The sequence below is a fragment of the Fragaria vesca genome, linkage group LG1 (genome assembly GCF_000184155.1).
Source record: "Fragaria vesca subsp. vesca linkage group LG1, FraVesHawaii_1.0, whole genome shotgun sequence".
Taxonomy (NCBI): Eukaryota; Viridiplantae; Streptophyta; class Magnoliopsida; order Rosales; family Rosaceae; genus Fragaria; species Fragaria vesca.
In genome coordinates, this window is record NC_020491.1 from 11,190,461 (window position 1) to 11,205,468 (window position 15,008).

The window sequence follows — 15,008 nt, forward strand, 5'->3', positions numbered from 1 at the left end:
CTCACTCTAACGTTATTAAATGTTTTCCCCTGGGCCCTTCGTTTTAAATTAGCCCAGTCTGCAGAGTTCGGGTTGGATCTAGTAGGAGACGAGGCATAGTCACCCGCTTTTCGGCCAGTTTTCATCAGTAGGTTACCTGTTCAACCTACTCGTGTTTTCTTGCTTCCGCTTGTGTTTAGTAGCTCTGAATACTTTAGAATTTTTGTATATTATGTGATATTCAGAAGCGTTAAATTAAGAGTGTAATATGAAATTTTCGAGTTAGGGTTGTCCATCTGCAAGGGAGATTTGCTTAATCTTTTCAGTAAATTTTCCTTGGAGGTGGTCCCCGCACGACTTACTCTGAGTTTCAGGGTGAAATTCGGGGTGGGTCGTATCAGCTTGAGTGTTGCGCTAGGTAAGAGTAGGGTAAACTTCCAAGTTCTTCAATTCCTTCCAGTTTTCCGATACACACATTGTTTTTCATACATTGACACATGGTTCACATATTGTTGTTGCAGTACAAGGGTGTCAAATGAATAGGGGGCAGACAATTCATATCAAGTAAAGAATGTGATGCGTGTGACTTTTAAGCTCTCGCTGATTCTTTATTCATAATTGTTCTGGCTTTGACGTTTGGTCACAATACCGGCGCTGGCTTCTTCATTGACAGCTCTTCGAATTATGCAGTTCTGATAGAGGACTTTGCTTCTATGACACCACTTCTTGCAGTTTCAATAGTTCTTGATTCTTTGCAAGGAGTCTTTTCAGGTCAAGATCCATATTCAAGATATTCGATTTGAGCTTTGTTTTCTGTTTATCTCTTGGTGTAAATTTAGTGGTTATTTGGTTATGTTCAGGTGTGGCAAGAGGATGTGGGTGGCAGCTCTTTGCTGTGTATGTGAACTTTGATGCATTTTATATTACTGGCATGACAATTTCTGGTCTTCTTGGATTTGTGTTGAAACGTTATGCCAAGGTAATCAAATTTATATAGTAAGCTCATTCTTTTTTGGCTTCACAGTTCAACTCATTTATTCTGGGTGCTTTTATTTGGGTGCAGGGATTGTGGATTGGTTTCTACTGTGGTCTCTTCTTTCAAGCAAGCACACTATTGTTGATTACACAACTCAAGAAATGGACATCTGATTTCCAGTACGTCAAAAGCATCTTCACAAATGCAGTGAAACCTGAAACTCAAATGAGGGTGTCCCAAGCATTATACTATTTGTTGTCGCACTGTTTTACTTTAAAGTACTGTTAAGGAACTGTTCAAATGGAACAGTTTTGGGCCTCAATGGACCTGCTTCGTTCTTCATCTCTGCGCCTGATTTTCTCTTCAGTTTTGGGCCTTCGTTCTTCATCCTTACGCCTTATTTTTTCTCTTCAGCCACCTCTTAGAAGCTTCAAGACCGATCTGAAGATTTCGCTGCGATCTCAAGATTCCCATCCAGTCTGTTGTTTGTTGAAAGTAGCCCAATCGATCTCAATTTCTCAAGATTTCGTCTTTCATCACTGCGCTTCACTTTACCACTCTCAACATCGACTGCCCTCGCCGCTTTGTATATCTCTCTCTCGATCTCTCTTGATCCCTGTCCCCGCTTTACATCTCTTCTTCTCTCTCTCCATCAAACCGAAAGAATATCTATCGAAACTAGATTGAATCTCTTGATCGACTTGCTTCGACCGCTCGATTTTAGCTGTAAATTTTACAACCCAGGCTTCAAATCGATTTCTTTTCAGGTTTGTTCCCTGATTGATTGGTTTCCAATTCATGTTTATATTTTTTCTTTTCTCTAATCTATTGAGGCTTTTGATTGATGCTTTCTGTGCTCTAATAATTTTTCTTACCAGACTTTAGTGGCGATCTGGAACTAAGCAGTGGCTGCTGCTTCTTCCTCCACTGGCTCTATTAGGTATGATTTGTTCTTGCCTTAAATTCATTGAAACTATTATGTATGATTAGTTCTTGCATTTTATAACACAAACAATTGTGTCTTGCCTTTTATCCAGTATAGTCTCAGTTCATTGAGTAGTGTTTGGTTTGTTTATTTGTAACTTGCTGGAACAAATATGCTTACTGTGGGATTGGTGGTTATGGGTGCAGAAATAAACTCAATTGGTCAATTAGAATCGATCATAGTTCCATCTCAATAGTCTCAGTTTGTTGTATTACGAATTATTAAGTATACTTTTTCCACTGTAGAAGGTGGTCTGAGGCTCAATTAGGCAGATATTTTCCGTTTTTAATTTACTTAAGATATCTTAATTTACTTTTTCCACTGTAGAAGGTGGTCTGAGCCTCATAGGTTCATAGGAACCAACAAATGACATATCTTAAGAGTACCAAATGTAATATATATGCCAAAACAGTTTTGTGACAATGCAATACAGTGTAGCTCTTCCTTTTCAAAAGAACCCTGCAGCAGAGCGCGGGCAATCATGTTTGGTTTGCTTTTCTTTTGGCACTCTGTACATCTGTATTGCATTTTAGTCCGTTGGGTGTTTTAAGATCTATGTAATTCATTTTGGCTAATGGAATATAAGCATGAACTTGATGAAAACTGGGTTCATATTCTAACTCTGCTTTACTAAAATTTGGATGCAGGTTACCTCACCAAAAAATAAGATGGGAGGCACTCATTTTAAAGTTTAAAGCAAGAACATGTACTTTCCTATAAAGAACCTTTTATTCCATATTGGTAGCATTCAATATTATAGCCTTGATTGCATTCATTAAGGGTATATATTTGATTGATAAATAAGGAAATTATTATTTGTACCTGGAACACCACATGTTTTATGTTCCATTTTAATCTCATTGGTCCACGTGTTTTATCCTTATTTCTGATTGGTGTATTTAATTACTTTTCCTCTTTTTTTTTCCACCCCGTGCTGGTTCCCACATGAATCTGAGTTATATGATTGGCCGGGTACAACACCTGGTAGTGTCACGTGGTGTTCCGGGTATAGAGAATTATTACTCTGATAAACATAGGTAATGACGTTCATATTGATTTGAAATGAATAGATTCTTTTTCTACAGTCTAATGTGTTGGATGTTTGGTTTGCTTGATATTTACTGATCAAATAAATATAGTTACTGATCATTTATAGGGTAACCTGAAATTGTTGTTTTTCTTTGTTATAAAACTGCTTACCTTTGTTCTAGGGTAACCTGAAATTGTTTTGTGAAATTTGATACTTGAGTAATTGGAGTTTTGAAGCTGGACAGTGACTTAGTATTCCCACTTTTGTCTTGCTCAGTCTATATCTTTGATATACTCCTCCTTTTGCAGGTAGCTAAACCAGGCTACAACTTCAACATTTTGTACATTTGGAGCAGCCTTTGATATATACTCAGGCAACAATTTCTGCTAAGCATGCGTAGAACTAAAACATTTTTAAAGCTACAGTTTAAGCAACTGATCCTGTTGGACAATTAGCGTTTTTTGAACCAATTCCAGTTGCAACTACTTCCTTTCTCTATTACCATTTATCTACAAACAGATATCCCGCAGCAGAGCGCGGGTATAATTTCTAGTTTGCAACTAAGAAATCAGGCGACATAAGTGCTCGTCTGATGACATTGACAATGTGATAACACAACATCTCATATTGTTTGCAAACAACACCACTTACAAAATTATTTGCATCAATCGATCACCCACCATCAGCAAAATCAAACATGCATACTTTTCTGGTAATCCCCTACCTCGGAGGTTGTCATCATACAAATCAATCATGATGCGGATACATGGAAGCTTTGCATTTGTTCAAAAGTTCAATGAACTAGCAACTGTTTAGATAGCAAAAATTGTTAGTACATGTATGTATAACAATGTATCCCAAGTTTATATGTGAATGAAGTGTCTTGCATCACAGGCTGAAGGTGCCTGGTGCCACAATATATATACCAAATTCTAATCCGAAATATAGAAAGCCAATTGAAGGCCAATGCACCCGGCCCTACCTTTACCCATATTTCTCGTATTAATATTTACAAGCGTATTTTCAGAAGAAGAAAAAAATCTCCAAGAAACTGTGCTTACTGAAGAACTTCAGAAAGCAGTGTCATGTGATTCTATGCTTGAGATTACCTTAACTTTTTCTTTTTCTTTTTCTGGTATGATTTAGGTTCCTAACTAGGATTTTCTTTTCTCTTAGAATTTACTACAAGTTTCAAGCTGCTTTCTTTTAGTTTATAATGAGCAATTAAGAATTGGTACTTTTAGGTTCCTAACCAGAAATTGGTCTAAGAATTGCTAGAAGTCTGAGGTTTACTATATGGTCCGTTCTTCAGCTTACCAATTGTCATGCTTTTATGGGTTTCATAATTGTTAAGAGAACTAGCTTTATGTTTTCTTATAGTGATTCTTGATTGTTACATGTGGAATTGCAGTCTAGAATTATGAACTCATTGTGCAGTTTTTTCTTTAATCGGAGGATTACCCATCAATAATTTTTCTTTTAGTTTATAATTGAATCTGTAATCAACCAATCATCATAAATTTTGTTTTCATGTTTCTGTTGATCTTTTCTATGCACTAGAGCTCTAACGGGAGTTAACGGAATGATCTCAAACTTTTACAAGGTGTCGGTAAACAAAACACAAAGAAAGGTAAACAGATGATGTTTTAAGCTCAATAAGCATTTGGATGTAACAAAATCTGTCTCGATATTTACCTGTAAAGCAAGCACATGTTTTTGTTTCATTGCTAAATAGTCACCAACTATATTTTACCCAAACCAAATTACAATGAAGACTATGAATATTTAGTAGGGAGTCATTGTAGTGAGGACCCTTAAGTTGAGGACTTTTCGGTTTATGGTTAAAAATACCTATTTTTCGATCATATTTTGACATCTCATGCGTTCCCTTTTTAGGTCTATATGTGTAGATCAGCCTTACAAATTTTCAGCCAAATCGGTGATCGTTAAGGTAACAAATTAGATCAAATTAATAGACGAACCAAATCTGTCAAACATAACCGTTCAAGTTCATACTTGGTAAATCACACTTATGAATGCTTAACGATTTTTAATATGGCTGAAAATTTGTAAAAATGATATACTCATAAATACCTATAAACTGAACGGTCGAGATATGGATTTGAGATCGAAAAATGGGATAAGCCGAAAAATCCTCAACTTAAGGGTCCTCATTAGAAGGACTTCCATATTTAGTATCCCCCAATATTTTTTAAAACGAGAAACGCCAAATAAGCTACAGTCTAACACAACGTTTGAGATCTACCCATATGATAATACAATAAAAGTAAATGGTTTATAGTGATGATAAACGTATAGCGCATGAATCATGATCAAAATACAATTATGCAAGGAGTAAAATATCCAAAATATTCTCGATATTTTTTTACAATTACCGATATTAATTTTTATATCTTTTATTTTATATTTAGTCTATTTTTGGTCGAATATACAACTTTTAGATAAAATTTGGTAAAATTTTCATTGATATTCGATATTATCTCGATATATTCATCGAGTATTTCTTTTTTCAAACCATCGAAATTTCTATGATTGTCGATATTTTACTCCTTGCAGTTATGCCGAACGAATTGTACTATTGTTGCATGCTGGCATGGCAACATGCGATTGCAACAAAGAAATTGGGTGATATAGCAAGAAAATAGAACACGTATTAACAAGAAATATATAAACACAGTTATGTATGATATAGAAAAAGAGATGAAGACTAGTGAGTTGGAATCACAATTATGTTGATATAAGTCTCTGTCAAACTTAGCTGGAATCATAAAAAGAGAGTATACAGAGAGAAATGATACAGGTAATCGCATGTCTAATATGTCAGAAACATGGTCTGTGATCGTCGAGTAAAACAGTTGGAGCGCTATTCTATCTGCAACTAAACACACTATCTAAAACTACAGATTTACAGTGGAAAAAACCACGACTAAGCTTCAACTCTGCTCCTAGCGTACACAAGTCGGAGCTTTTCATCAAATGTTCGTGTTGGATTGCAGCCGTGAAAATCAAGAATATCGGGTCCAGGAAATTTCTTATTTAACCACCTCATTCTAACCATAGTTTTATTGGTCAAGACAGCATGGCCAATCTATACTTCTTGAACCTCATGGACACTGTCATTGAGCTTTTGCAACCACCCGGCTAGACACGCCATGCAACAGTTTCACGAATCCAAGGAAACTCAGCTTCCCATCGGTGTGCCTAATCCAATCATGAAGAACTGCATGAACAGGGACGGAAGGGCCAAGACCAAGTTCCTGAGACACACCATACCATAGATCAGGGTAAATTCATGCATACATAAATTTTTGACTCAGGTTAAAACTATTATTAATGAATAATGCATGAGGCAGTGGCCATAAAACTCTAGTAGAAGCAAAAGCAATCTAACAATAGAAGGATTCAAGGAAAGGTGGACGAAAGATGCAACCACATACCGAAGCCAGTTCCTCAATGACAATAGCCCTGTTGCCTTCCTTATCGAAAAGTTCATATGCACAACGAGCATGTTGCTCCCAACGGTCCAGAGCCTCAAGTTGGTGGACACTTAGTGTAGCTGTACAAAATTCCTCAAAATCCATCCTTCTATACTGTAATGCATTAAGCTGCCAAGAAGTATAATGTTGTAATAAGAATCAAGAACATGATAATGTAAAAAACTGCCAGGACCATAGTCAGAGCACCTACCGATGCTAGAAAGTCCGCAATTCGTGCCTCCTTCATTGCATCAGTTGCATTTTTCATCAAGGCCTGAGAATATTAGGAATTTCAAGAGCATTAGCATTACTAACCCCAAATTGCTAAGTCAAGATGTTCTGAAGAAAACTGACCGTTTTGATATTTTCTAAGCTTATTGTGCCATTTTTGTTTGGTTCTAATAGGGCAAACTGCTCCTTCAAATAGTAAAGCTCATCAACAGTCAATGTCTTGGAAAGAGCCTGCAAAATGTCAATGTTGTGAGAACACAATAATCTACTAGATGAAATTGGTATTTATATAATACAAAAAAAGGGGGCTTTGCAATAAGAAACATGAAGGGATGTAACCATCAACAGTTCTAGCAGCAAAACTATAATTTCAACTGAAAGTTGCAACATATACCCACCCTTAAAGCAGTTTTACGGAGAGGTGATGAACGCATATAAATCTTCATGAGCTTGAATATTAGTATGTCCAGAGGAATTTGAACAGTGCTATAATTTTTAAGCCAGGGATGACCTGCAAGAGAAAGCAGTGAGTGACAATTTCTGAAGTTAATCATAATTTCATGACCTAGCATTTTGAGAGTGGATAAGGCACTCACTTAAAGCTTGTGCAGCTGTCATTCTTTTCCGTGGGTCTTTATTCAATAGGCGCTTGACAAAATCTCTTGCCTCTGTAGACAGAGTTGGCCAAGGTGGTTCATCAAAACTTGGATCAGCTTTTAGAACTGCCCGAAAAATGCCAGACTCAGTTCGAGCCCAAAATGGACGGCTGCCACACAATAGAATGTATGCAATCACACCCACACTCCAGACATCAGCTTCTGTACCATAAGCCCTATGTAACACTTCGGGGGCTACATAGTATGCACTACCAACAATGTCGTTAAGCCTTTCATCTGCAAAGATTAATCACTCATAAGAAAACACTGACCAAACAGCTGTACTAAAAGATCAAGTAGTTGAGAGGATTATAAAAAGTAGTATTGACCAACCTGGTTTCACGAAATCTGAAAGACCAAAGTCTATAGCCTTCAACTGTGAATCTTCATCCTTTGACGAAAACAGAAAATTCTGGTCCAGATATTAAGAACACTTGATAAGTACATAAACAAAAAGAAATGCAAAGCAGCAACAACAAAATGCTGGGAGAAAGATACAACTACGTTACATAGATGAACAGATAAAAGATAAATTTGGCCAGACTTTTCTACTAGGCTTAAAAGCTTTTGATCCGGCAAGGCATTAACAAACTAATTATACCACCAATCTGGCTTCTTGCACAACTGCCCCTAGTAACAAAGACAGGCACGGAAATGGTAGCATGAAAGTAATGAAAACTTTTCATATGGAGGCATAGATGCCATATTACTTGAAGAGACAAAGGGCACTCTTACAAAAGCTATGACTCAGAGGGTAATAACAGTAGATGAAGACTCTCAAGGGAACTCTAGATAGTTATGCATTGCAGCAGGTTTTGTAGTCACCAAGAGGACAACATATCCTACCTCTGGCTTAAGATCTCGATGGACCACCCCCTGGAGGTGGCAAAATGCAACTACATTCAATATTTGTATCATCACGGTCCTTGCATCTTCCTCCGTATATTTCCCACCCCTGCAGAAAAGAAATACTTAATGACTCACAAACATTGTTTCCCATGACTTCACTACTTTGTAGTTCATCAAGAGCAACCAAAACTTAACAGGTGCAATACAAATCTAGAAGGCACGGAAAATACCTTGCAAGAATCCTATCTAAGAGCTCCCCTCCCTCGCAGAGTCTGGAACATGAAAATCAAACCAAGTCAGTTAACACAAAACTCCATAAAATATGGTTACCAACATCACCAAGTCACACAATCAAACAAAGCAAAGCAATCAGTGCTTACTCCATAACTATGTAGACATTATCATGGTCTTCATAGGCATCATAAAATTGCACTAGATTGCTATGCCCGGTCAAAGCCTTCAATATCTTGACTTCCCTTCTCACATCCTCAATGGCAATTGCAGTAGTCATCTGACAAGCAAATCATACATCACAAACTATCACAACCATTTCTATATTTCCTAATAATCACAGTTCTCGACGCATATAGATCATGTATCTGCCTAACAGATCCAATTCAAACAATGCATCGTTCACAAACTAACTCGAAACAACACGAAAAAACTAGCCAGTTAACTTGAACACCGAAAATTTCGCAAACCTTGGCTTTGGGGATGACTTTGACAGCAACCTGCTGCCCCTTGAGCTCTCCCTTCTTAAACGTAGCTTTGCAAGTATACCCAAAATGCCCTCGCCCAACTTCTTCTCCGAGCTCATACTTGTTACTCAAATGCTTAGAGAATCCAAAGCTCTTATCAAGCCCAGTCAAACCTCCCTCCACCTCACTCCCCTCCGGAATCGCCTCGTTCGGCTTCACCGTCCCGTGCCGCCGCGCCAGCAGCGCCCGTATGTGCTTCGCCGGCGACGGCGGCGGGAACGGCCGCTTGAAGAACCGGTTCGGCGTCGACTTGGCGCTGGCATTCGCCGGAGATCTCGCCGGAGACTTCTTCGAGGAGAAGTAGTGCGCCGGGCTCGGACTGTAGAACGGAAAAAACGGCGACTTCTTGACGGCGATCACAGTCTCCTCTTCTCCGCCGCCGAGCTTCTCCTCTCCGTTGTGCTCATTTCTAGGGTTTTCCACATCCGCCGAGCTCGAATTGTTTTCCTTGGCCGGATCTTTCCCCACCTGAGAATCCGACTGCGGCGACGAAGTGGTGGAGTGCGGGAACGCCGGCTTGGAAGTGCAGAGACCCATTTTGGTAATTTCGACTAGTCTATATCCCCAAACAGACCAGGTCTGGGGATTTCAGCTCCGAAAATCCAGCGTCAGAGCATTTAGCTCACAGCTAAGCTCCAATCCAATCCAGCTCCGGAAAATTCTCCCGTACCTAAATTCGCGTTGTGGATTCGAATTTGAAATTTCTGAACCCAATTCGAGGTTTTTGGGGTTTTCTGAAAAATCTGAGAGAGAAAGAAGAGCTTAGATAGAGAGAAGGGAGGGGGATCCGAAGAAAGCGATAAAAAGGGAAACGACGATGCGTTTGCTTTATTCTATTCTTCCCCAACTCAAAATATAAAATTAAGTTTGGGGTTTAAATATATTTAGTTAAGCTTGATTGCGGATTAAGCATGAAATTTAACTAAAACTTATTTTTAACGTAAGTGGTCGAGTTGGTAAGAGCTTCGGTGTTGAGATTACTCTCTAGGTGTCCGGTCTTACTCTACTCTACCCTAGATCTGAAGCCTTTACACTTAAGTTTGAACCCTGACAGATCTGATTTGTGTTAAAACCTGATCTATATTTTGTGCTCGATCTTTGACATGGTCTTTTGCTACATTTTTTTGTATTGGACAACCGACTTAAATGTTACAACTTTTTTATAATCTATTGTGAGAAATTCACAACCTCCTTATTTACGAAAGAAAATTTATGCTATTAGACTAGATGATACTGACTCTTTTGCTATATTTTAGTTTTTTTGTTTATAAAGCCTTCATGATTTTAACAAAAAAATAAAGTTAACATTTGTCAAAAAATGAAAAAACAAGAACATAACTCGAAATTATTGTTGGCTTATGGGAGTGTGGTCCCAGCGGTCCAGCTGTACATTGATTAAGCCACGTGGCAGGCACAGAGTTGGTTGTTTTAATTAATGGATTTAATAAATTAACTAATTACATGATTGACCAATCAGCGACGAGATTGGGATGGATAATTTCTTCTTTTTTTTTAATTTCTTGTTTCGGCTTGTAAGAAACAAAAATGGAATATGGAGGTTTAGGATGAGATGAAGTCAAAACAACGCCGTTTCGCGGTGTTTCTTCTTGGACAAGATACCTCTGCCAAAAATATTCGGGTTGGCTTTCAATAATGGAGAAAATGTTCGAATAAGACAAGTGAAAGTTTGTCTTTACGGATAAAAAGATTGGGTAATTTGTCTTGTAATAGAAAAGGAAAGGGGTAGTGTTGTCTAAAAACATAGACGTATGAAGTGTGTATGAACATGTAGAGACTTTGTCTATAACGTAGGAACAAAGTATAGTATAGAATACGAGTCCATGACTCCATGTGTTGTGCATGTGTATATGGTTTCAATATTACATGAAACTTTCTGTTACATATTTGAGGTAGTGCTTTAACGTCAAGAGTTTCCTGGTTTTTGATGTTAAAATCGTTCTTAGTAACATAATATGTCAAATAAAACTATATATTTATATTCTGATAATAAGGTGATAACATAACAATGTATTGAACGCTAATGAAATGGTTAACAGTTTTAGTAACAAAAACAAGCGAATAGAAAGATTATTGCTAATATTGAACCATTTCATCGTGTATTAATCAATCGAGAATAGAAATTTTGTAGAAAACATGACTATTTGTATGACATGGATGTTGTCCCTTGTTCTTAAATCCAGTGGAATCAAATTTTGTCATGCGTATAATCCGTGAGTTATTGACACAACAATAGTGTTGTACCTCGATCAACACTCAACTTTCGCATGATTTTCGATCTATACTCAATTCGCGAGTAGTTGTACAATTGAAAACTGGATAACAAGCACAAATTCCCAGCATCAATATAGAACCCATTTGGTGTCTTCAAAAAATAGAAACCATTTGGTAAATGAAGATCGAGCTTTACGTATTTAATTGAGCTGTTTTTTTTATTTAATCAGGAAAACAACTTAAATATTACAACATCGTGAGTCAAACTCATAATTTCTCATTTATTAAGGAGAGACTATATCGCTAGATTATGAGTAATATTTTGCAATATGTAATCAAAACCAACCTCTATCGTTGCAAACTTGGTCACCAAGGAAAGTATTACGTATATATGAAAATGCTGAGGCTAAGAATAGACTTTGGAGCCGTCCTATATAATTCACATGAAATCGATGAATGAGAAGGAAGCTTTCATTTTTGCTTTGTCTCCAAACAATTTGACAAATCTTAATACTTTTTATCTTTTAATGACAAACTGAGATTCAGTCAACTATTCTCAAAAACTAGTTAAATTAGATCGATGGCTACAGGTAAAAAATAAAAATAAACATTTTGATAAGGACGAGTGTAATTAATTGATCAGAATTTGGGTTAAAAATGGTCGAGTTGTCGATCGTCAGTCTCATGTTTCGGTGGGTTATATATAGCACGTTCGTGTCAATGAAATGATCATTACCACCGAGAGATGCTTATTCACTAGATTGAAGAATGAAAATGGAAATTATAGGGAATGAGTACAGAAATTGAGATTTATCGTATTATTTGTTATACGAGTTATATCGCGCGTCTAGTATCGCATTTGAGACATTACGATGATATTCGAACATACACATGTGATCCAAAAATTTGTATCTCAAACGATAATGGCAAAATATGTGTTGAAAAATTGAAATTAATGAAGTTTGGTTATAAAAGTGACACAAGACCGATGAATAATAAGATGTTTACTATTGACCGGTCATTTAGCAATCTTCCTCTTCAGGTTTCAACTGACCAGGCCATTTACCATAAATTACAAAGATGAATTGTAATTGTCATGCATACTCCAAAGTCCAAAACATTAAAGAACAGGCAAGGGCATTCAAGAAGACAAGAACACAGCGGCCACTTGGTTCCTCCACTGAAAACCCTAAACTTCATTTCAAGGCAGAAAAACACGAATTGATTTAAACACGAATTGATTATACGTCTTCCTCCGCACCAAACATTAAGGTCATCATTCAGTTCCCCACCGATCCATATATTAAACATTTTCATTCCAAAGTGATTATCTCACTGGTCCGTACATATATTTTGTTCCCAATATGATTCGCATTTTTTTTCCTGCAAAAAATAAAGATGAAACTTTTAGCATCGTCTACCTAACTTGATACCAGGGCCGGCCCTGAGAATTTGGGGGCTCGAAGAGAAAAAAAATTTGAGGCTCCCTACGAAAAAGTATATTTGCACCTTGAAAAAGATAATCCTACAGAAGGATACTTCCTAATTGGAGTCATATAACAACCTGCAAAAGATAATTCTACAGAATTTTAGGCATAAACAAAGACATGAATCAAACATTCAATGATTCAAATACTCAAACCAAAACCTATCTCATAATCAGTCTTCCGAATTGAAATCAAAACCTTTCTCATTCTCAATTTCAAGTTCTCAACCATGAAATTGCAAAAACTATGGGATTGGACTCATTGGAGGAGGATGACAGACTTACCTGACTTTCGTCGGAGAGAACTTAGACTCAGAGAAATCGAGGGTTGCGGGCTTGTTGCAAGGAGACCTTGATATGAGAAACTGAGAAAGAAGACAATGTCAAACAGCGACAAGCGTGGCCCGTGGATCATCTGTGTACCGATACTGTCATAACTTAACCACCTTTAAGGTGTTGGGTTTTAATTACAAAAGGCCTCGGTACACAGATGATCCACGACCCACGCTTGTCGCTGTTTGACATGGTGTCAGAGGGAGCGAGTCCCTCTCTAGTTGCGTTTCCCCGAGCCCGGGTTGGTTCTTTCAGGGGTCATGGCCCTAGTTTGGTTCTTTCGAGTTCGGGGGTTCTTTCGAGTTTGGGGTTCTTTGAGTTATCATGAGGAGTTTGAGCCTTTGAGGTTCTTTCGGTTGTCATGGGGCCCAGGTTCAGTTTGTTAATCAGTTTCACGTGCAGACCTAAAAGTTAGGTTGCACATGAGGGGGAGTGTTGGAGAGGAGAGATCCCACATCAGGCAAGACGCGTGCGGGCGTGAAACAGTCGAATGAGTCGATGACTCGACCAAAGAGAAAGAAAGTTGTAGAAGACAAAAGTTTGCATAGATTTAGAATAGATGTTTATTATGCCATTTTATATATATATATATATATATATATATATATATACACATGACCCTTCCAATGAGGGATCCCTATTTTAAGTCATTTATAGGGATAGGGCATTACACCAACTTCCCGATTATAATTTTACATCTCCACCGTTCATATCTTAGGTCTATATGAGTATATCATCTCTACAAAATTTCATATGATTTGGTGATCGTTAAGGCTTTCAAAAGTTCAATTTAGTTTTAATGACCTTCAACGATTTTAGTTTGACATAAGTTGGACCGTTCAAAATCATTAAAACTAAATCAAACTTTTGAAAGTCTTAACGATCACCAAATCATATGAAATTTTGTAGAGGTGATCTACTCATATAGACCTAAGATATGAACGGTGGAGATGTAAAAATTTAATTGGGAAGTGGTGTAATGCCCTATCCCTAAAAAGTGGCCAAAAATAGGGATCCCTCAATGGAAGGGGGCTGTATATATATATGCTTGGAATTTTTTTTTGGGGCCCTTAAAGTTGGGGCCCAAAACATAGGCTTGTTGGGCTTTAGCCCAGGGCCGGTTCTGCTTGATACAAATATCTAAAAAACTAGAAATATAATAATTTCTTTGATAATTTTACAGGCGGTTAAAATTTCATTTTATACATTATCGTTGTATCGTTTCTTCGTACATTTTTCTACGTTCTTTACTTCGAATTCGGCCACAAAACTGCAAACATATACTAAACATTGAACCGTAATTATAATAATGAAGATCCTGATGGCGATGATGAACTAGTCTCGTCTCAATCCACCGGCCAGCTTCTTCTTACGGGATTGGCGCCAAATTGAAGGTGGCATACATTGTGATATGTGACCTCATATGTATCAAACCTGGCATATACATTGTACCACATGCAGAATGCAAACTGGGATTTGCCTCAAGATATGATGATGGATTTGGTTGAATACACCATTAAACTAAATAACTTGGTCGATCGAGCTCATTCTTTAATTAACGTTCAAGTTAAACTATTTTATAGTTGACTATGGAAAGGAAATGAGGAATCATTACGTACAGGTATATATATTAGGAATGGAATAGTTGCATGTTTGTTTTCCAAGTCAAAAGGGGGATAGATCGATCATATAGATCATCCTTGAGAGCACAAGTCAAAAGGACCTCTCAATTGGAAAGTGCAAAAGAGAAAGAAAACCTGAAGATCGATCCCAACTCCAAAAATCATAGTTTTCTCCACGTTCAGATAGCTCCATAACTCATTTCATAATTCTGTGACGCGCATGCTTACCTTATCATGAGATTGTAGGAAACTATAAGAAAAGTGAGGATGTTTATCATGGCTATTGAATCATTTTTCATCCAATTTCTTTTTCTGTGAGGTCAAGATGTTTAATTATGATGCTGTCTAAGTTCGAATTCTCTAGATTTTGTACA

General features: G+C 37.4%; 2 protein-coding genes across 2 annotated transcripts; one reads left to right on the forward strand and one right to left on the reverse strand.

Moving 5' to 3' along the window:
• The first annotated feature begins 600 nt into the window (after positions 1–600).
• LOC101296149 (MATE efflux family protein LAL5-like) lies at positions 601–1,310 on the forward strand. Its single transcript, XM_004289184.1, has 4 exons — positions 601–750; positions 840–958; positions 1,043–1,134; positions 1,235–1,310. The coding sequence occupies exons 1-4, from the start codon at positions 693–695 to the stop codon at positions 1,308–1,310; spliced, it is 345 nt and encodes a 114-aa protein (XP_004289232.1). The 5' UTR covers positions 601–692.
• Positions 1,311–5,708: 4,398 nt separating this feature from the next.
• On the reverse strand, positions 5,709–9,748 carry LOC101301043 (CDPK-related kinase 5-like). The gene is made up of 11 exons (XM_004288009.1): positions 8,905–9,748; positions 8,584–8,714; positions 8,434–8,475; positions 8,201–8,309; positions 7,688–7,766; positions 7,295–7,591; positions 7,097–7,209; positions 6,822–6,929; positions 6,679–6,741; positions 6,429–6,596; positions 5,709–6,248 (listed from the first exon to the last, which is right to left on the reverse strand). The coding sequence occupies exons 1-11, from the start codon at positions 9,496–9,498 to the stop codon at positions 6,108–6,110; spliced, it is 1,845 nt and encodes a 614-aa protein (XP_004288057.1). The 5' UTR covers positions 9,499–9,748; the 3' UTR covers positions 5,709–6,107.
• Positions 9,749–15,008: the final 5,260 nt, after the last annotated feature.